The sequence below is a fragment of the Molothrus ater genome, chromosome 2, assembly GCF_012460135.2.
Source record: "Molothrus ater isolate BHLD 08-10-18 breed brown headed cowbird chromosome 2, BPBGC_Mater_1.1, whole genome shotgun sequence".
NCBI classification, from domain to species: Eukaryota; Metazoa; Chordata; class Aves; order Passeriformes; family Icteridae; genus Molothrus; species Molothrus ater.
This window is the reverse complement of record NC_050479.2, coordinates 107,086,973-107,108,296: the sequence shown is the minus strand read 5'-3', so window position 1 is coordinate 107,108,296 and position 21,324 is coordinate 107,086,973. Positions and strand designations below refer to the sequence as shown.

Below are 21,324 nucleotides of genomic sequence, written 5' to 3'. Positions count from 1 at the left end.
GGCCAGAATCCTTCTGCAACTGTGGTCATTCCCCTGGATTTCCCAGGCTCTGAGTGCAGGGCTGAGCCACTCAAATCAGGACTCATCAATCAGTGGCTCTCCCTTAGTTACAAATGCTCTCAAGGCACCCAGTGACCTAGTTTAAACTTAAACCTCATATTCCACATAGATATAATATAAAGTGAACTTTTATACATCCCTGAGTGTGACATGGCTAAGATAGCTTTCTGGGCAAAGAAGGACAAAAATAGAAAAGCCTCATTATGTGCCTAACAACAAGGTGGAAAATATGCAGATGAAGTTTATGCCTGGTGGGAAAAGAGAAGGAAGAAGGGGGTGGGTAGACTGAAGGTAGTTTGAAGCCTGTGACAGCAGAGTAAATACAAAATATTTATTTATCAGTGTCTGCAATTCACTGGGAGATTTGAGGGACTGGGGAAGGAATGGCAGAGGTTTATTTTAAGTACAAACTGGAGTGGGTGACTGTCATTTTAAGATTGGGAGCAGGGGAGACAGGTCTGCAGTAGCTTGGGAGAGCCAAGTGTTTCAGGCAATTGGTGATTAATTGTACTTTGCTATGCCACATCTCTTTCTATTAAACCTTAGATGGCCAAATCTGTTTCCTAATTGTTTTTGTGTTTCTCAGTCTTCTTTTGTCTTGCATAGGAGTAGGCAATTTCTGTGCCATCAATATCTCATTAAGGTGCCTTGGATCTGAAATGCCTTGCTTTGTTTTTAATTTTGTTTTCCAGGCTTTTTGCTACATTTTATGACATGGCATTTTTTGTTTGCTCGTTGCGGTCCATTTAGTCTCTGGCATTCCCTTTCCCCAGGTTATAGCTTTATTTGTTTCTCTGCCTGTTGGCACTCGAGGTGTATGTAAATTATTGTTGCATGCTTCAACATCACCACCTATTGCTCTTCATTTCCCCTAATGACAGTCCCATCTGAATGCTGGTGCCTGCTCAGGTTGTACATGTGTAGAAAATAACTTCAACTCATCCGTGAGGTCTTCTTTAATTTTTCTTATTTTTCTTTTCACCCTCTTTCCTGTTGCTGTTTGCCTCAGACTTGTATTCATGAGGTGAGGAATAGAGCTGCACACTTTCTGCCTAGGGCAAAATCCTGCTGCCACTCGTGCAAGTAGCAGCTTAGAGGAAAAAGGAAGGGCATTCACACAAATAGCTAATCAAAGGGTTTTTAATGATACTCATTAGGAAAGAAATTCATTAACAAGCCAGCACAGAACATTCCCTGAAGGGAGAGTGATGTTACTGGTCACATCAAAGTCCCCACCTGACTAACACCTTTATTGCTGTTCATAGTAAGGCCAAGTTAGCAGCAAAATCAGTCGCATTCAGTTCCTGCCAAGCAAAAAGTCATCAAAGCATGGTCATGGAAACTGGATCAGTTCTGGTTTACTAATAAAAATGGCTTTTCAACTTTTCACAGCGATGTATAGTTTAGCACCCACCACTGATGCTTTTGAATTCATACAATTTTGCATTTCCCACCCTTCACTCTGTCCCCTGCTCTTTCTCTCTCTTTTATTTGGGTACCTCTCACCATGTCCATGGTGTTGCCCATGGCAGTGGTGTAGTCCTGCAGCACCACAAACCTCAGCTGGATGGATGCCAGTGCCCCTTCTCCAACAGAAGTCTGCCAAAGGCAACCTCATGGCAAGGTTCAGTGGGGAGCCCCTCTGAACTGTGGGCAGAGCCCTCACCCAGACAAAGCACCAGTGCAGGCCTGCCAGAGCTTCCCCCACTGTCCAGGACAGATGCAACCTCTGAGCATCAGGGCTATTGCCAACCAGCAGGTGTAAAACTGCCTTTTTTTAATGTTCACACCATTACTTACCTAGAAAAGGGACTCTATTTTTCTGCCAGCTCATTCCTAGAGATTAGTATCGGTATCTTGGGATGCTCGTTTGCTCTGTAAAAATTAGGTTTTTTAAATAGACTGGAGAAGAAATCTCACTTTTATTGCATTGCCCTGATACAGTAGAGCTCAGTTATTGGAACAAATTGTAGCAAGCAGCTTCCTGGTTGTTATACCCACATAATTACTACGGGCTGCTACATGAAACCCTGCTTCACTCTTATGCTTAGAGGCAAGATCTCCATTTTGCAAGGACAGAGCAAGTTCTATTATGCATTTTACTGCCAAAGGAGGTCAATTAACTTTAATTGGTTCTAATTAGCACTTGCTCAAGCTGTTATATTCTTTACCTGCATCCGAGTGGCTCTCCAAGTGCTGCACAATGGATTCCTGCTTTTGAACACAAAGGAGAATTACTAATGGCATCCTTGAAGGCAAAAGATGCACTGATCAGCATGAATGGGGAACAAATATCAGCACAAATAGCAGGCCTTTTTAGAAAATAAACCCCACAAATATTTTGTGCCCATCTGGCTTAGATCAATTGAACTGAATGCAACTGTGCACCTTGTTGCTTAAAGTTAGAACAATGTAAGTACACAAATGCCATTATTCTTTACCATAACTTCTTTACAGATGAAAGTACTGGAAAATGCAAGGGAAGGGGATGGGGGGGGGGTGCAGGGACAGTGTTACAGCTCTGAAAAGACCAATGGATCATTTCAATGGTAGCCAAAACAAAATACCAAGAAAAAGAAAAAAATTGTCAAACATACATCTGAAATGCTGTTTTCTGTGATTTTTGAACGTTGTTTTAAAAGCTTTGTATTAAAGTGAAAGGTTTAAGTTTGGGCATTTTTTGGTTTTTGATTGGTTTTTTTTATTCCATTCTCCTACAGCAAGAGGAACAACCTCACTCTTCAGCATAAACCATCTGAGTGCTCAGGATTTGGTGAGAACTCAGCAGTGAACTCAGGACTGCCTACAAGAGACTGAATAAGGAACCACATACCAGAAGAGATGCTGCAATGCTGAGCTCTGCTCTAGGAACTTGTTTCTGCTCAGGTCTTCCTGGATGTAGCTACACAGCTAAATACAGTCAGGCCAAAGAGGACTCTAGTCCTCACACCAGCTGTGGAACTCAGAGCTACTTCTCCCCACATACCCAATACTGTGCATGTAGGCATGGCCCTACATCTCCTGTGGGTCCCATGAGACATCTCTGAGTTGTATCTGAGAATTTGGGTGGAGGAGTGTGGGCAGGAAGGAGCTCAGTCCTGGAGGGAAGAGGGGAACCAGCTAGACACAGCAGAGCAGGTGTCTGCTGCCACTGCTCTCCTGTGTCCCCCTGAATTAATAAATATATTCAGCCACTCAATGCATGCAGAGCACCTCCATGGCTCTTCTGCTCTTGCAGCCCCCCTGCCAGACACCCCAGATGCAGGGAACAGCACCAGCACTGAGTGCACAACAGGAGAGCACTGAGAAAGAACTGAGGGAGGGCAGTCCCAACATGTGAGACACACCCAAGTGAGCTCAATGCAAACCCCCGTGGTGCCACAGGCACTGAAAACCTTCCCTGCCCTGAAAACTCCATCCTCAGAGATGTGACCTTCCTCCAGGCGCTGACCTGCCTGGGATCCACTGAGACCCACTGAGCCTGAAGCCACCAGGTCTCCTCTGCTGGAGCCTTCCTGGGCTATGAGCAGCCAGGGCTGTTCAACCCTGAGCATTCTCCACTCTCACCAGCTTGGATTAACCACACATTTGAAACAAAGCACCAGATTGAGTGTCCCGAGGATCTAGGCCTCCTATGGACTTTGGGTAATTATTTTTTGTATGCAAAGCAAAAGCAATGAAGTTTATACACATCATTGCTTATACTGTTCAAAATTGCATGTGAAACTGTGGTGGACTTGGCTGTTTCTAAACCAGTATGTGTTACTTATTTTAGTATTACTTTTTCCCTTTTCCCTGCTATTTGAATTTGCCTCCTAAATGAATCGTCCGCTCCCCACATGATTTTAAAAAACAACTCATTTTTTAGCTAATGTGCTCCAGATAGATGGAACACAAAACATGTGTTAAAAAAATTAAAAATTAAATTAAAAAATCCTCCCTCAGCAAAGAAGTACCCCCCAATCTTTACAAAAGGTCAACTTTTTTCTTTCTAGTTCCCCTGCTAAAACTCCACAAGGCCGTTTACCATAAAAAAACCCCAAACTGCATAAATTGTAGACAAGCCAAAGGAGCTGCCTGTAATTTTTTCTTTTTTAAATTGAAGTTCCTGCCAAAATCTCCCCCAGCCCTATTCCCTTTCCTCTTTCAGTTGTGAGGACTCTTTCTCAGCCTCAGTACACACCTCTTCTCGTGGCTGGCAATGCATGGGCTGAGGCAAGCATAAACCAGCACATAATTATTTCAAACAGTCATGTCTTCCTTTTGCACTGGTGTGCAGCTAAATTAACATACTTAAAAACATTCCATGCACCTTATCTTTAGTGCTTTTCCCAAGGAATGGTGTTTCTGTTGCATTTCAGGTGACAACCAAAAGGTATTCTAAAGGTTTACTGACTTGGGTATGTACTTGAGAAATAAAGGAAAAAAAAAAAAAAAAAGGAACATCAAAAAAGGAAATCCTTGCATCACTGAAATGGCTGCCCATACAGCAATACACCACTGAAGCACATGGAACAATTCATTATTTGGTCCTTCAGCCCTCCTGCATTTAAAATTGAGCATGTATTCAGCACAAAGATCAAGAAAAATTGACCTATCCAAACATTTTGGGGTATTCTGTACTGGGTTGGCAGTAGCTCGACCAGTACCAAACCCTAGGTCTGAGGGTTCAGACCAGGTTTTACACATCCACTGCTCTGTGGGCTTCAGGCAGAGCCAGCTGTGCCTCCTCAGGGCTTGCCCCACACTGAGGGAAGAGTTATAAGCAGAATATTCACTGGAATAGCTGTATCAGTGTAATCACAGAGGTACAACTGCTCCAGGAGAGCCAGGACATTAAACAGAAACCCCTAGGACAGGCAATGTACACCACTGGCTCGTAGCTTAGTTCAAAAAACAGTGTATAAAATGTTCCTTGTCACCTGTAAGTGGACAGTGATGATTATAGCTCAGTCTATGTTATTATTGCCTGATTTTCCCTGTTTGGGCTTTCACATATTGACTCCTTACTCAAGGTCTTTTAACATAGATTTGAAATGTGAATATGTTTTATTTTTCCCCAGTAAATATACAATACACACTTCAACAGTACTATTAACCAACTTCTTATGCCAATTAAACTTTGCTGCACTAACAATACCAATGAAACACATTAAGAGGTCATACTTTTTCGTGAACAAACTGTAGCCAATAAACAGTTTTTAAAAAAAAAACAAATTAAAAAACAATTCTAAGTGCTGCCACAACATCCCTTTTCTTTAAACACATTATTCACAATAAATGTTTTCTTTTTTTTTTTTTTAAAAAGAAGAATACTTCTTTTAAAATAGTAAATTAAATGGCATTTTAAAAAATATGTACTGTGGTTCATTGGAAGTACACTGTATAGAAAAGAGAGAGAAAAAAAAAAAGAAGAGACATCACCTGTAAGATAATGGAGACACTTTGCCATACACAACAACACCTTATGTAATATTGTAAGCAAATTATTAATGAACAAAAATGTACAGAAGCAGATGGACAAGTTAGTGAATATCATGGTACTGAACAGCTTTAATACTGACACACATTTACTTTCCAGTGGAAGAGATAAAACACATATTTGAAAGTAATTGGAATGGCTTTATCAACCTCTAAAGATACTGAATTTTGAATAGAACAGAGTGAGTAAGGTGTTCCACCAAAGCTCAGCACAAGCTTTTGAATTAAACGGGGAAAAAACAACTATCAGTGACTGAGTTAAATGTTTTCCAGAGAATTAAATTTGAATTGTACTCTGAATAGTCTTCTCTTCATATGGTATATACCAAAATAAAAACCAGGCACATGTAATTATGCTGCATTCTTTATCTTACTTGAACTTTTTTGCACATTTTTATGTTATGTTTTTCACTATAGTGTTTTAACAAGCAGGAAAATGGCATATACTCATTGGTCACATATGTAAATAAATTCATACTTTTTTTCCTCAACTTTTTTTTTTTGTTTGTAACTAGCTAAATAACACATGTTGACCTTAAGGGAGCTAACTAGCATTTTTCAATATTCAATGGTGCTGAGTTATAGTTGATGGCTGTCGTGTTTTATCTTATCATGGAACAAGTTAATGAAATGAAAAGCAACACATACTTAGCATTGTAATTTACTTTTCTAAGATTCTGCCATGACAAAAAGTGTTCTTAATACTGGTGAGCTCCAAGGCAAAATATAAAACAACATAGACTGGTTATATGAGAAGGGTATTCAATGGAAACTTGTGTTCATGGTCAGATAACTAACAGAAATAAGCTGTAAGATGCAATATTTAAATTAAGCATCAAAGTAATGGGTGGGTTAGCCACACACAATAATCTAGGAAAAGCTTGAGAATTTATTCTTTGAGATTTGAGAGGTAAAGAAGACTTGGACAAAGTCATGAAAATTAATGAAGAGACAGGATGCTGTCATTAATGTCCACTTACAGAGTCTGGTTTATTCAAAAACTGTATAAACATGCGTTATTTCCTCATCATAGTAGAGTTTGAAGCCACTCACTAAAACACAGGTCAAAGATTTCCTTTACTTATATGCAACTTTTTTGGATGCATTGTATTGCCAGAAATATACTTAATGCAAGTCAAAAATAATTTGACCATTGCTTTCCTTCCAAAACCTGAACATTTTGCTACAAATTTAGTGGAGCCAACTTCAGCTCTTGCAGGCTTCAGGTATGGAACAGAAAGGGTTGTGTAGACTGCATCAAAACAATTAATGTCATGAATTTCAGTGGTGCAGCTTTATCCTCTATCGTACTGTACATGTATTGGAAAGATGAAATAAGATACTCTGACATTTCGATTTTTTGGAAGCAGCCTGAATATGTCTTAGTAATAAATTGCATTCTTATCTTAGTAGGTATTCCTTGTGTTTATGTGGTTTGTTTCCCCTGAAAAATCTCTGTCCTATGTTTTGGGCTGGAGAAATAAAGGGTAATAATTCCTTTAAAACTGAAAAATAAAAACAGCTTTAGTGAAACACCTTAAAGTTCTTTTATTTGTAGCAAGGTTTGTTTTTCTTCCCCTTAGTGGCATGGGATGGCTAAAAGCAGATACTAAGGGTATCACTCTAGTGAAAGGGTCTAGGCCATCTCATGCTACCTTTAGTTTTCATTTTCACTCTTTAATCTCACACTTCCAACTTCTGACCCCTTCTTAAATAGGAAGAGCAACTATGTTGCTAGATTTTAAAAGGTTTAAATCTGTTTCTAATGTCTTCACTGACATCAGTTTTGCCTGTCACTTTCTCATTTCTACACCCCAATGGAAAACCACCTAACATACTCCTTTACATCCAAAGTAGCTTACAGGATGTAAACCTTCTTCACACATTCAGTCTCTTTTTTTCTTCATGTCATGAGGAGTAGAGTTTTGTGCTTATCACCAAATAAAATTGCAGTGCAAACTTTAAACATAAAAGTTACACAATTAAAAGTTAATATATGGCACCACAGCCTATTAATTCACATATAGTACAACAGACCAGTAAAAACAGACATGAATATGAACATAGCTAAAAAGAAGGTGAGCTTGCATAGCAATGCAACAAAAGAAATTATATACAGAAGGAAATCCTTTTAATCCTGGAGGGTGATTTTTTTTTCTTTCTTTTTTTTATATACTCCTGACAAGGAATAGCTTAAGGTGGATGGTGTATTAAAGAGAAGAACACAAGTAAAGTATCTGTGGGATATGTGTGGCTGTGTGTCTTTACATTGCATTTACAGTTCTTTTAATAGTACATAAATAAAGAAAATGTTCATTGCACTGTTTAGTGTCATCACTTCCATGAGTTCAGACCTGATGGTCCATCAGAGCAGCTTGCAATGTGTCTTCTCAACTACTCTATAGAGAGAAACAAAAGAGAGAGAAAGAGGTTGTAATAAGGAGAAAAAAACCACACAAAATGAAGCCTATGGCAATATTACTGCAGCACAGAATGAATATTCAATAGGTTGTGAGAACAGGGTTAATTGCTTCTAAGATGAAAAGCGAGGGATGCTAAAATTTAGCACTTACCAACACCATATCTGAGGCTGCACATTTCAGGGCTCCTGGGTCACCATTAGCTCTCTTACAGCTACAGGGCAGTAACTGCCAGGAGCTGCTGAGGGTTTGGCTGCAGCAAGAGGAGGCAGACATGCCAGCAGCTCCACTGCTTTTATGACCACTAATAAGTTTATTAAACACACCAGTATGCCTGAGTGTGCTGGGGTTTTGATGTTCTTTCTCAAACAACAGAGTCAAGCCTTTGGGCAGCTGGTACTGCCAGCACCTACATAGCATCAACACAGTTTCATCAAAAGTTTAACAGATACTGAGTGATAATAGGAAACAAATCTGGAAAACAATTTCCCTGCCCTGGGATGCTGAGGAAAAAAGTGGAGATATAAAACTGAAAACCTGGGGTACACAATCAAGAAAAGAGGACCTCCCATCTAAGAGAATACTTCTCATCAAGCAACAGGAAATTAAGGAGAAGGCTGAGGAAATCTGTCACTGGCATTTCCAAGACAAGCACACTACACTTTGCCAAAAAAAAAATTCCAAGTTACTAGAATTCCTTCTCAATTTTTCCCATGCTTCACTAGCATTACACACAGAGAGATGTACCATGTAGATAACTTTGGCATGGCTTACACAGGTTTGAACTGGTCCAAAGCAAGGAACAGAAGGACGACGTTTGTTTGCCATCACATGCAATACGCCTCAGAAGGCAAAAAGACCTGCACGAAGCTTAATCTGATTATCACACACAACTTCCTACTCCCTTCACAAGAGATTTATAATCTTTTTCTTTTATCTATTTGAGAGTTTTAACTGGAGCTGGAGGTAAACTTACATAATTCACCAGTAAACTGTCCTTGACTGTTTGCTCCCACATAGCCTATATCGAGAAGGTCACTGGCATTGCGTTGGTGACCCCCTCGCAAGACTTCACCTTTTCTGGGTCCAGTTGATCCTTTAGAAGAAGATGTTCCTGAAGAGCTGTGGCCACCAGGGGATGGGAAGTTGGGTTTACTATATGGTACGAGTGCCTCTTCTAGAAAAGCAAAACAAAGCAAAATAAATACCAATGAAGTCCTAGGAGTAGTAGGAATAAACAAGCTATTCATTTATGCATGTCATATTAATTCATGTCTGTCTTTTCTCTTGCTTTATAGCATAACAATTTTACATAAGAAAATACACAACTAAGAGTTGTATCCCAAGGACAGAGAAGCCAGTATGAATTTAAATCTTGCTTCCTTGTGAACTCCTAAGTCAGTTTGTATTAATTATAAGATGTCTAGATTCATTATGAATAAGAGATCATGAATCATAGATACTTTAATAAAAATAGGTGAACATGCAATTTCCAAAACAATGAAGCTATGATTAGATTTTTGCTTCAAGCCTACATAAATGTGCTTTTTCCTTTTCTTTAGCTTAAATTATGGCAACATTACCCCAATCAGTTTAGATAAAGAACGACAATATCAGCTAATTTAATTAGCTTCCAGCAACTCAGTAATTTCTAACGATGCAAAGTACACTGGCAATTTTTTTTTGAACTGGTGTTGAATTACATTGGAAAATATTATATTATACATTGCAGCTGTAATATTTGGAGCAGATAAATAATCCTGTAGCTTGTTTCATGTTCCATTATGGGCAAAAGGCTTACTTTTGCTCACTTGGATTCTTTTTCTGTGAAGACCTGTAATAATGAACTGCTTTCAAAAGCAGGATTAATGGCAATAAGGCATAAGGCTGTATGTCCTCATATAGCATGAAGTAAAACAAGACATCACTTCTGATTAGAGTTTCCTGGAGATATTGTTGTAATAATCCAAATCTAAGAAGCATAACAGCAGAACTGATTTAACACTGAAGTAGAACCACTATTTTATTTCTTTGCTGCGTATGATCCACTTTTGCCCTCTCAGAAGCTGAAGAAAGAGATCTTGCTAAATATAGTTTGAGTCAAGAAAGAACATGAGTATATATGCCTAACCTCAAACACAGCATTGTCCCTTCTGAAATCGGTGGGATTTCTACTGCTTGAATCTTGCCTTTTTTCAAAGGGAATTTAGGTCCAAAGGGTTTTCTTTATTTTGGTTTTCCAATTGTCTTCACTCTTAAACAACCTTTTGAGGAGAAATGGACTTTCTTTGACAATGGGCAGGAACACAGAAAGAAAAGTAGGTGGGGATGGTTGGAAAGAAAGAGGAGAAAGAAATGCTTTTATTCACAAAGCAAAGCCTTTGCAAAGACTGTAGCAGAGGCATAATTAACTTAGAGAAGTGCTAAATGAGAACAAATTTGTGGAAGAAATGCAGGATATCGTTATTTGCCACAAGAGAGTAGGATGTGGGGATTCCCCACGTGAGCTGCTGTTGAACTGAGCCTGATTTTAAGGTAAATCTCTTGCAGAAGAGGGCAGGCAGTTGACTTCTTTCCCTGCCAAAGTATCTCCCTCTGGTCCTGCCAAGGGACCAGAATATTTGTGCTGCAGGATGTAAGGGCATTATCAGTGTTTTGTACTATGACTGTGTGCTGTCCTTGCTGAAAAAAAAAAAAAAAGAAATGCTTGAAAGACTCTGTAAAATGGCATTTAACAGCCACAGTCTATCCTAAATTATGTTACTTGTTTTTTTATACATCAAGACCTAACAATAGAGTCAGATGCAAACCTGGTTTCCAAAGGCTGGCTAAAATATGGAACAGTTTTCATTAAGGCAGCAATAAAGCAAGTGGCATAAATCAGTTCAGCAGAAAGCTGGATACATTTTTAAAGGATGAAAACAAAAGTCACTAGCATAGCAAAAGAGTTGGAAGATGACATATATTGTCAATTGATTTGTTTTTCTAGCTGGTGGACTCAGGATAAGGCCTCCTTCGGGTTCAATGAAATATTGAGGAAAAACGACCATGAATAAATATAAAGTGCATTATCATTATAGAGCATATGGTATGTTAAATTATCTGTTGTGCCCTCAGAAATAAACATAATCCATAAAATAAGGAATTGTGACATAAACAAAGGCTAGGTTTTACACAACATTCTAGCACATGAAAAGTAGTTGTCTTCAGTCCTGAGAATGGGCTCACGTTTATTAAACTCTCCAAACAGTGCCCCATGTCCAGGCCTGCAAAGAATATGGGGAGGTTTTGCTGGTGCCTTACTCCTTGAAATACTGAGCCATTAATTTGAAGATATAATTCTAGCCCCTGTGAAATCAGCATGTGTGTGTAACAATGCTCCTATACCTCAGAAAATAACCAAAAGGCTTTTCCTGCTATCAAAATTATTGTAAGCTGATCTAGCACCACTTTCGTTAGGGGGGCAGCTGAGAACGTCACATTTGATGTGCTTTAACTCCAGTTCTACAATGAAGCCACTGCCAGGAACTCAGAGATCTTGTTTATACTGAAAGCAACCAGTGGAAACAGAGATCCCACATTTTTATTCTGTTCAACTTCAAACTAAAGGTCTTACTTTCAAAATTTCTCTTACGCTTGGTAACATCTGAAATTAATCCCATAAGTTGCATCTATTTTCTGGAAGCTGTTAACTAATACTAGCAACTCTTTTTTGGAAATGCATTGAAAACTGTGACAGAATGGATTTCCAAGAACTATGCCATTAATAAAGGGAAGAAGCACAATTGATATTATTAAACCACCCAAATTCAGTGATATAAACCAGCATCACGCACAAGAGTAGCCTTTTTAAAATCTATTAGAGACAAGAGGGCAGAGCAAGAAAGCTGCAGTGCAAAAGGCTGGAATGACAATGCAGACAGAGAGATATGAAGCCCTGGCCTGTCTTGTGCACAAACTTTGTGAACTCCTCACACCAGGATAAACTCATAGCATCTCCTAGAGGCATCCTTTTTTATGCATAAAGGATATGCACTTGCTCTTGGCATCCTGAATTTGACAAGAACAGGATACCTGTAACCCCTTCAGTTTAGGGTATTGGAAGTGTCAAGATCAAGTTCTCTTTGTTTATGGGCAGATAAATGCACGTCCTGCAGGATGGGAATTTTACTACTGTATAAGCTCTGCATCTCAGAATAAATGACAAATTCTATTTACACGCTTGTGATACAGAGGAAAAAGAAAGGACTTCTTTGTAAGCAGGTCAGAGAAGCACCCTTAATAATTTCCAAGGAAATGAGAAGTGTAAGGCATATTTGGGCTATTTTCTATGTGTTTGTATATCTTCCAAACTGCAATTAAAATTGCCATTTCACCAAGCAGCATGAATTTCACACACTATTTTTAAACTGTGATTTCACATTGTGATTTCAGGACATGAACAGCCACTCACTTGTTTATGCGGCCAACAAATTAGGGGGTTTTAACAGTACCATTATTGGTATTTTTAAAAATGTGAATTGTATTTTAAATATTTAAATTTTTAATACAGGTAGCAGTATTTTCCTAGGAGAACTTTATTCGGTAAAGCCTGTCCCTATGACTGATTTGTCTGCACACTGCTCTTCTTTTTATAGGATGTCAATGGCACTAGTGTGTTAGATTAACAAGGAGCTTTAAGAGTGAACAAAATCAATAAAAATATGGATGACAAGAGTACATCTAGTGTAACTGTGGGAGCTACATAGATAAGAGAAGAAACAGTATAACCCTACAAAAAAACTTCACACTCAGTATAATTTTTTGTTTAAATCTTATTTGTCCTCCTGTATCACTCTAATCAGCACTGCACTGGGATGAGGTGATTAATGGGCTAAAGAAAACGCCCTGGGATAAAAGAGCAGCTTTTACTTGAGGTCAGGTTGAGAGAGGGAAACTGTGAATATTGTAGAAATCCAGCTCCAGCCTAGCATCCCCTCCTGTGCACATTTGTGCAGACTTGAAATCCATTTAGGTGCTAAAGTCAGCTTGGGGCAAGGTGCAGGTCCTGTATGAAAGTGAAAACCTGTGCTGTCATCTTGCTGGGCTTAAGAGATGAATGCTACTTTGTCATAGCCTGGAATAAAGAGAAGAGAGGGTTTTTAATGCAGCTGAAAGGAATGTCAGTAGTTTAGAAGGATCAGCCTTCTTGCAGACACGTGAAAACTGCTGCCAACCTGGAAGCAGGTTGAAAGAACTGGAAAATATGGCCCTATATGTATAAATAAATACATCTAACAAAAGATACTCTAAAAATTTCTCTCCTTCCCTGCTGGGCCTGAAATTGTTCCTATTTTCTCCATCGCTACTCTTGAGAACATTATTAATTTCCAGAACATTGCAAAGAGTGCACCGAGTCAGGTGCTAATGAGATTTCATCGATGCAGGAGGGAAGATAGCTGGATCACGAGCTCTCATTTCACTTTGCCTTTCCTTATTTTCCAGCCTGACCCTCGCCAGCACTTTCCCAGAGAGGTGTGAGGTGACCCTAGAGCCCTGCCAGGCAGAGAACCCCTCAGCAAAGGGGTGGAGCAGCCCTCTCGGAATCTCTGTGGGTCACAGTGACCCCGAGATATGTACAGGTCTCTTTTCCCAGCCCGGGAGTCGAAGAAGGAGTCAGGATTGCCCAGCTGTGGTTTTCAAGGTTGTTTATAATTTCTTTTCTATAACATTCTTCCCCTGGCCTGCTGAGGTCTGTTCAGCAGGTCAGTCAGAGGCACACTGACTGCCCTCAGGGGTGTGTTGTCTTTTTATACTAAAAACTACGTGCACATTATTTACAATTATTTTCCAATACCTATCACCTATGTTAGACAGTTTGTTCCTACTTTAAACCAATCCAAAAGTGCCAGCATCACACAGAACATGGAGGCTAGGAAGAAGGAGAAAGAAGGACAAAACAAGCCCAAATTCCTCCATCTTGAGATCCCATTCTAAAAACCTCAAAAATCTACTTTTCACCCTGTGACAAACTAGCTATCATTCTACTTAAACTTTCGTGGCTTGTCATTCTTCATATAAAGGTGGTAAAATGGGTCAAAATGGGTCAAATTCAAAGGCACGGGGGTCTTGGGCTCTGTGCCAAGGTCTCTGATCCCCCTGGCAGGGGCTCGAGCCATCCAGGACAGCCAGAGGGATGTCCTGGCTCCCGACACAGCCCCTGCCTCGCCTCGGCTGGTGCAGCGCGCACACACCTGATCCGAAGGCTTGTTTGTGTTGGGCTTTCCTGAAATCCTCTTGGCGGTCTGCAGAGCTTATCCACTCCTGGGCTTGCCGCTGCCACTCTAGTGATGTCCTAGCAGGCCGGTCCAGGGAGCTCTTTGTGTCATCTACGTTGGCTGCCGCGTGCTGCCTCTCCAGAGAGCTCCCCTTCCTCTCGGCAGAGCCTCCGCGCTGGCCGGGCACTATGGGCTGCCTTAAACCCTGACCGGGGGGCGGGTCGGGTGGTGGTGGAAGATCTAAAAAACGTGAATAATATTCAGGTGAACTGATTTTTTTCTTTCATTTGGAACAGAAGGTCTGTTTTCGACGCTGAAAAGTGCCTCGTAAACGGTACGAGCCACCAAATAGGTTTTAAAAGGAGGAAATTTCATGTTATTCACAAAAGGGTTTTGACTTCTGCTAGCTCTTTATTCTGTGTTTCTACCTCTTTCTAACTTCCATAAAAAACCATAGGCTCTGAGCCCTGACTTACACTTCCAAGCATGGGACTGAACAACTCCTTGTTGTTCAGTAACAACAAGGAATTAAGAAAGGCTGTGGAAAACTGATCCATGCCAGTTGACAATTTCCCTCCACCCTAGTGGGGCTTGCTTCATCCTGGCTTTGGGCTACACTTTCAGCTCGAGGTGTAAACTCAAAGTCTAACATACAACTTCATCAAAATGAATAAAATGCCACAAATATTGGGAAAAAATTGACTGTGAAACCTACTGTCATTGAAAAAGCATCAGTACGTCTCAGACCAATGTGTTTAACGGGAACCAGCAAACAATGGGTGAGAATTTTAGTCAATGAAATGAAGAGCTAGACTCTTCAGACACTAGAGGATGGCCACTCTTAAGTTTTGCAGTCCTGCAAATATAACCAATTAAAACACAATTTCAGCTAACAGAAAGACACTTGCCTGGTCTTTAACAACTTCTGTCCTTTTCAAGTTTGTGACTTGGACTACTAAGATGCTTGTAGAATTGAAGGTCAACCTTCTAAATACATTTTTGGGGGCAAAAACTGCACTTTTTTAATGAGTCCATGACCCAAGGTAATTATAAACTCAGGATAATTCATATTCTAAATGCAACTTTTCATGTAAATGATATAATAGACTCAATAGTCCAGATTATTTAAAAGAAAAGAAAAATCAGAAAATAGAAGCACCTTTAGTATCATAATGAAAATTCTTCTACATCATATACATATTTTTTACAAGGAACAGTTTTGATAATTCTGTTCTGGGGCAATGGATAGCCCAAGTAAATCTCTGCAGCCACACCAACTTCACAAAAACCTGTGTTAGCTTACAACAGATTTGGGTCTGACCTGTTTTCTAGTCCTTTCTACCTTACTGTGTTGTGAAGATTTATCAAGGAATTGAACTTGGCTCACTAACAGGCATGGAAAAGTAAACCTCTGTTTTGCCTGCAGGGAAGTCTGATGTTTATAACTCTAGTGCAACTGAAATTCATTTTATAAATTGGTCAGGAGGCCTTTGGAGGGAGTTGATTTCAAAGTCTCTAATCCAGCTTTATATAATGCTTTATATAATGCTACATAGAATTTTTTTCATGTCCTTGCTGTAAGAAGTGATACTTATGCCTCATAGATGGAGCAAAAATGCTTCCAAAGTTGCTGGGATGTCATTCCAGTCAACACCATCTCTTACAGAAATATGAGATGGGCAGGTTATTTGTGTTTCAAAGAGAAAAAAGTTGTGCCCAGTGATGCTCCTGTGCCTTTGCTCACAGCTGCAGTGCTGTGCCCCAGATTAAGATAAGCACCCTCTGGCGAGAGCAGCCTTTTAATAATCTGTCAAAGAGCTTGGTGCATGCTTTATGTTCAGCGCTAATTTATTTGAGAAATTTTTCGTTATGAATATAGATGCGACCTTTCATGACAATGACTGCACTTGAGTTACTGTAGGTGGAAGCAGGAGGGTATGGGAGCTTGCCAATGTTAAAATTGCTTTATAGTGCTGGCTTCCAAAGTGGCATTTCTTATAATTGATTTTATTGCCATCATAACCAGTTAATGTACAGAACCACAACACTGGCATCTGCTTATGCAATCTGAAATAGAGATCACTGAAGTTGTGATTTATAAGCACTTTGTGGAGATGCATTGACTCCAATAAACACAGCCATAACATGACATGGGACTGTGCAATTTTCCCAGATAAAATATTTACCGTTCAATATAAGCAAAATTTTCAAGTAGTAACACAGAAAAAAAAAAAGTTTAAATTATTGCAGTATTAAAGTTTAAAAAGACTACCCTACTTCAGAAATTGCTCTCTAATAGTTGTTATTAATTAGATACTTAAAAGGAAAGAAAGCTTGTACTTAAACTATACTGCATGTTCTAGAGCTGGCTGCAACTCCTGGAATTACTGTAGAGTTACGGTGTTGATCTACTGCTAACCTGATTATTGCTTTTATCCATCCACAAAACAAGCATAAAGACTGACTTATGTATAGAAGTGAAATGAAAAACCATGTTTGTAAATTTCCTTGAGTGCTTTAAACCTATGGATGAGCTGAAGAGAAAAATAAAATGTATCTTGCAATGAAGCTTCATAGAATTCTAGAAGAACTACAGGTACTTTGGAATTAACATTAACTGGCTCTGGCCTGAGTAGAAACTTACTGAACTGTGTTACAAGTGTCTGAGAAGATCTGTAAGAACAGTTACTAATTGTAGGCAAACATCACCTGACTAAACTGTTTTTTCACCTCCTTACTCAGGCTGACAGCCACATAACACCTACCTGTCCTTTTTAATAAAAGAAGTTGGAAGGGAGCTTCATTTGGAAATGTGGTTTTTGATTTGCTCTACTACTTACATCCTGCATTGTAAATCTTTTGCCTTAGTAAATTACTAAATATTTTCTGCTCTCTTTTGATCAACCCATCAGAAAACCCATTTTCTGATGGGTTGATCAAGAGATCCCATCTGGAGTCATGAGTTTGAGACACCATTGAGAGCAGTCTTGTCTTGCCTTGGCTTTTCTACCCCTGCTAAAGGGGTAACAGATGTCAGCTGAGTTAGAAGTCCCAGATCCTCAGAGGAAGACCGATTACCACATAAAGGCAATCATGTCAAGCATTCCATCGTGTCAATCCCTTAAGAGAAGTTCTGAATTTAGAAATGTAGGGACTTCAGTGGGATTTTCAGAGAGGATACCCAGAGTGGTAACACCTATTCACCCTGCTTCCATCTAAATCTCATTTATCCTTCAGGTGGTAGAGAAAATACCTGAAAGCCTGCACTGAGCTAGTAACTTTCTAGGTCAGTAGGATGTCATCCAGACTTTCATTTTGAAGCCTCTAATGGCAGGATTATCAAACCTGCAAGGCAATTCATAAGTACATTGGTGGGGAGGTGATGGTCTTATTGATTCAGTAATGGAGGGACTGTGATTGAGGAGCTGTAGGACATCAGAGTGCCTGATAAGGGGGAGATGGATATTCAGTCTGGGATTACTCCAGCCCTTCTTTAGAAGGCAGAGCATTGGCTAAATGATTCAGGCAGCAGTCAAGGTTTGGCACAGCTTCTCATTATTAACTGGAAAAGGCAGCAAGTTAAAGAACCTGTAAGGACACACCTTTCTACCTGTGTCAGTGATTTTTTCTCATAGGAGAGATAATTACTGTGACATTTAATAAGCCCCTGAAACACTTTATAGCATCAGAAGGTAAGTATTTTCTCAACATTAAAAATTATTTTTAACACACAGTAGGAAGTGAGTAGCAAGGCATGGTAACATAAGTCTTATGTTCCAGTTCTCCTTTTCAAACTCTAAGCATATTTCCCTTCTGCCTCCTCTTTGATTTTTTTTTTTTGCATATCATGCTCATTAAGGAAGGGCTTTTAACTTCAGTCACAAAGTTACTGTGCTGCAAACTATATGACAGATTCTACTGTTTTGCTATTCATGACTACATAGTTGCTAGGAAAACAAATTATTCCTTGAGCTCTAACACTAAAACCCCACAGGTTTTTGTTTGCAGGTTTTTTTTTTCCATTTTTGTTTTTGTTTTATGGTGGACTGTGAGCTCAGAATGAAAGTTTTGACCATCTGAGGGATTCATAACATATTCTTCCTCTGCGGATTTGCTGTTGTCTCCATAGTCTTTCAGGATGTGGAAGTGAAAAAACAAGTTGTTCAGCAAGACAAATATGAAGACTCCATCTAGAGTAAGTCTCTAGAGGCTTCTGACCTGCAGCTGAAGGAAATGAAGAAGCAGGGTTTTAGGGGATTTGTGTGGTTTGCTGTCAAATCTAAGCATGAAGTTGAGGCCTCAAGTGCTTACACAGTCTGAGATGTGTGTGCTATGTGTTAAATATTACAGTTTCTTAGGTCTTTTGCACTGTCCCACATGGTTACAGTTAACAAGGAGGAAGCACTCAGGATGTGTGTGGGAATGGGCAGAGAAAGCTGGAGCTTTCTTAGTCAATGAAAATTGAAAATGACAGACATCCGGTATGTGATGAGACTTAAACACAGGATACCAGGACTCATCCAACTTGGGAATTTGAAAACAACTGGCAAACCAAGTATATTCTCACAAGACAAATCCAAGAGGAAGCAGTTATAAGGCAATGGATTGGAGACATAAGAAAAAACAGAGAAAATGTATAGTGATGCTTTTCACAGAAATCAGGATGGCCCAGGGCTGAATGGACTGACCTGGATTAGGGCTTGGAATTGCTGGACCTATCTGAGGCTCTCCTACTTCCTCTTTCTAGCTATAGCTTAAGCATAGTGATATTGTCTGTCTTGGTAAAGTTCATTGCAATGTTCCCCAGAAAGCACCCAGCTGCCATTTTTAATTTCTGCGAACCAGAGATTCCTAAATTCAATTGTTTACATACATGCAGGTGGCAGCAGCAACTTCTAGCTTCCTTAATTGACAAATGATCTTTTGCAAATTTAACTATGACTCAGACTTGACATTACACTTTAATGACTCATATTCAGTAGGAGTTGGAGCGGAAAACTGTTCCATTTGTGTTTGTTTGTTTGTTCCTGTGTTAATACAGGATGGGAACTGTTCCTCTATTGCTCCAGGACATTATAAATTTTTGCAACATATAGCAAGAATTTTAACTAGGTTTATAAAAGGCAAATATTAATCTAATGGCATCCAAAAGCTGTTATGGTTTTGCCCATGTCTGAGAGGTTGAAGGAAATGGTATATCGTTGGTATTCTGATTTAAATATATGAAAGAAACTCCAGTAAGATTAGTATTTTATTAAGGATAAATATAAAGTAATAGGAGTCTCCTCTTTTTAAATGAATCTTAAAATTGAATCTCTTTTGCTTATTTAAAACAATGCCAAATTTTATGATGGAGTCACTCTCTGAGGAGCCCCACTTCCATCTGTCTCATGACCTGAACTGGATCCCCATTAATTTTCTGGTATCCACGCTATTGTAAAACACTTCTGTAGCAACAGTATTCAGAAGCAGAAGGATTAGTGTCCACCATACTGAGAGGACTACAAACTCACATGTACACAGAATTTGTGGCCTAAGATGCTCACAGTTCAGGGTGACAGGATATGGCACTCAGAAGGGTTAGCAAAAAATGTACAGCAAGAGTATGGCCACCACTACAAGTGACATCCATAAATTTGCAGTTACTGTTCTCATAGGTACATCTATTCAATAGATCTGTGTAATAGAGAGACCTCTGCAATATATCCACAAGGGGAGGGAAATAATGTTTAAAGGAACTTGGATCCATAGGAGCAGAGTCTAAGCTACTTTAAGCTATTTCCACAAATAATATCAGAGGGAGAATGAGCCATAGAGCAAGAGATGTAACAATAATCCCTTCAGTGAACACTCTGATCATTTCAACACCTACAGGTGCAAGGCCAGGGGATCAGAAGAAATGAGGGGGAGGTAGCCAGCTGGTCACCTTCCTATCCAGTCTTACTCAAAAACTAACTTGTGTCTTTTGTGAGACTCAAGAAGGGTAGACAAAGAAAATGGAAGAAAGAGCTGATCTTAATTATTAGAAGAGCAGAACAGACATGCCTGAAATTTCCAGATGGGAAGTAGTCATAAGAGAGAAGTGGAGATGTAAAAGAGGGAGACACAGTCACTGAGGTCAGTGGATGTCAGGACTGGAGCAGCACGGACAAGAGGTGAGGCAGAATCATGGGAAAACATGGCACATGTTGCTGTAGCTGTTGGGTGTCTGTCAAAACCAGCACAAACCAAACAAGTCCTGTGGGAGCCACTCTCTGCTTCTCCTTAAAGATTCATATATACAGCTACTGCTAGTGGTGGGTTCTTTCATAAAATGTAAAATTACAGGCCATTTTTCAATGTCAACTCATGTGCAATGCAGTCATTTTGGGGTAAGATTTATATTGAGATCTCAGAAACCCTAAGAGATGATGACATATCCAGAGCAGAAATGGGGAAAGGCTCCTCCAACCCTCACCCAAGCCCCGCACGGCTAGAGCTCCAACATGGCTCACACGGCAACCTGGGGACCCCAACTCCACCGGAGCAGTAATTGATATTCCTGAATTGATATTCCTGGAAAGATGGCTCTGTGCACAGCTGCCTGCTGCAGGTGTCCCTGCCCAGCACTCACCGTCCGTGATTCCCTCGCGGCGATGAGGCAGAGCGGGCTGCTCCAAACGCCCGCCCTTGTGTTTCTTCGTGGGCCTCTGCCTCTGACCCTGACTGACAGCTGCACTCGTGTTGCTGTCAGTAGAAAAAGGACTGCCTGGCCGAGGTCTCTGAGAGGAAGAATATGCTTTGCCTAAAGAATTAGAAAAAAAAAGAGAGAAACCAGAAGAAAAAGTGTTATTGCCTTGAAATGGGCTGTTCTATTAGTGTCTGCTCTGAAATATTAAAGCAGGTCTAATTCTCAGAGGCAGGCAAGTGTCCCCCCAAGGTACCCACTGCTAACAACTGCTTTGAGACACACCACAGCAAGTGAAGTAGGAAATTTGGCTTTCTTTTGTCTTTAACTTCTATAATTACAATTATTCCATCTGTTGCGATAAAACTACTGTATGCCATGTAACTCCTACCTGCTCTGTGTGCTGAACAGATGTGTCATAACAACTCCTCAGCCTTGA

At 39.9% G+C, this 21,324-nt stretch overlaps 1 protein-coding gene across 2 annotated transcripts in view; it reads right to left on the bottom strand.

Moving 5' to 3' along the window:
• Positions 1 to 1,186: 1,186 nt before the first annotated feature.
• Positions 1,187 to 21,324, bottom strand: part of ROBO2 (roundabout guidance receptor 2) — an 875,524-nt gene continuing 855,386 nt past the window's right edge. For both annotated transcript variants that reach the window (XM_054517862.1, XM_054517859.1), the window contains 4 exons: positions 20,832 to 21,002; positions 14,195 to 14,458; positions 9,037 to 9,138; positions 1,187 to 7,940 (listed from right to left, as the gene is read on the bottom strand). In XM_054517862.1, coding sequence (XP_054373837.1) covers positions 7,936 to 7,940; positions 9,037 to 9,138; positions 14,195 to 14,458; positions 20,832 to 21,002 — 542 coding nt within the window. In that variant the 3' untranslated portion in view covers positions 1,187 to 7,935. The remainder of the gene's footprint in view (positions 7,941 to 9,036; positions 9,139 to 14,194; positions 14,459 to 20,831; positions 21,003 to 21,324) is intronic.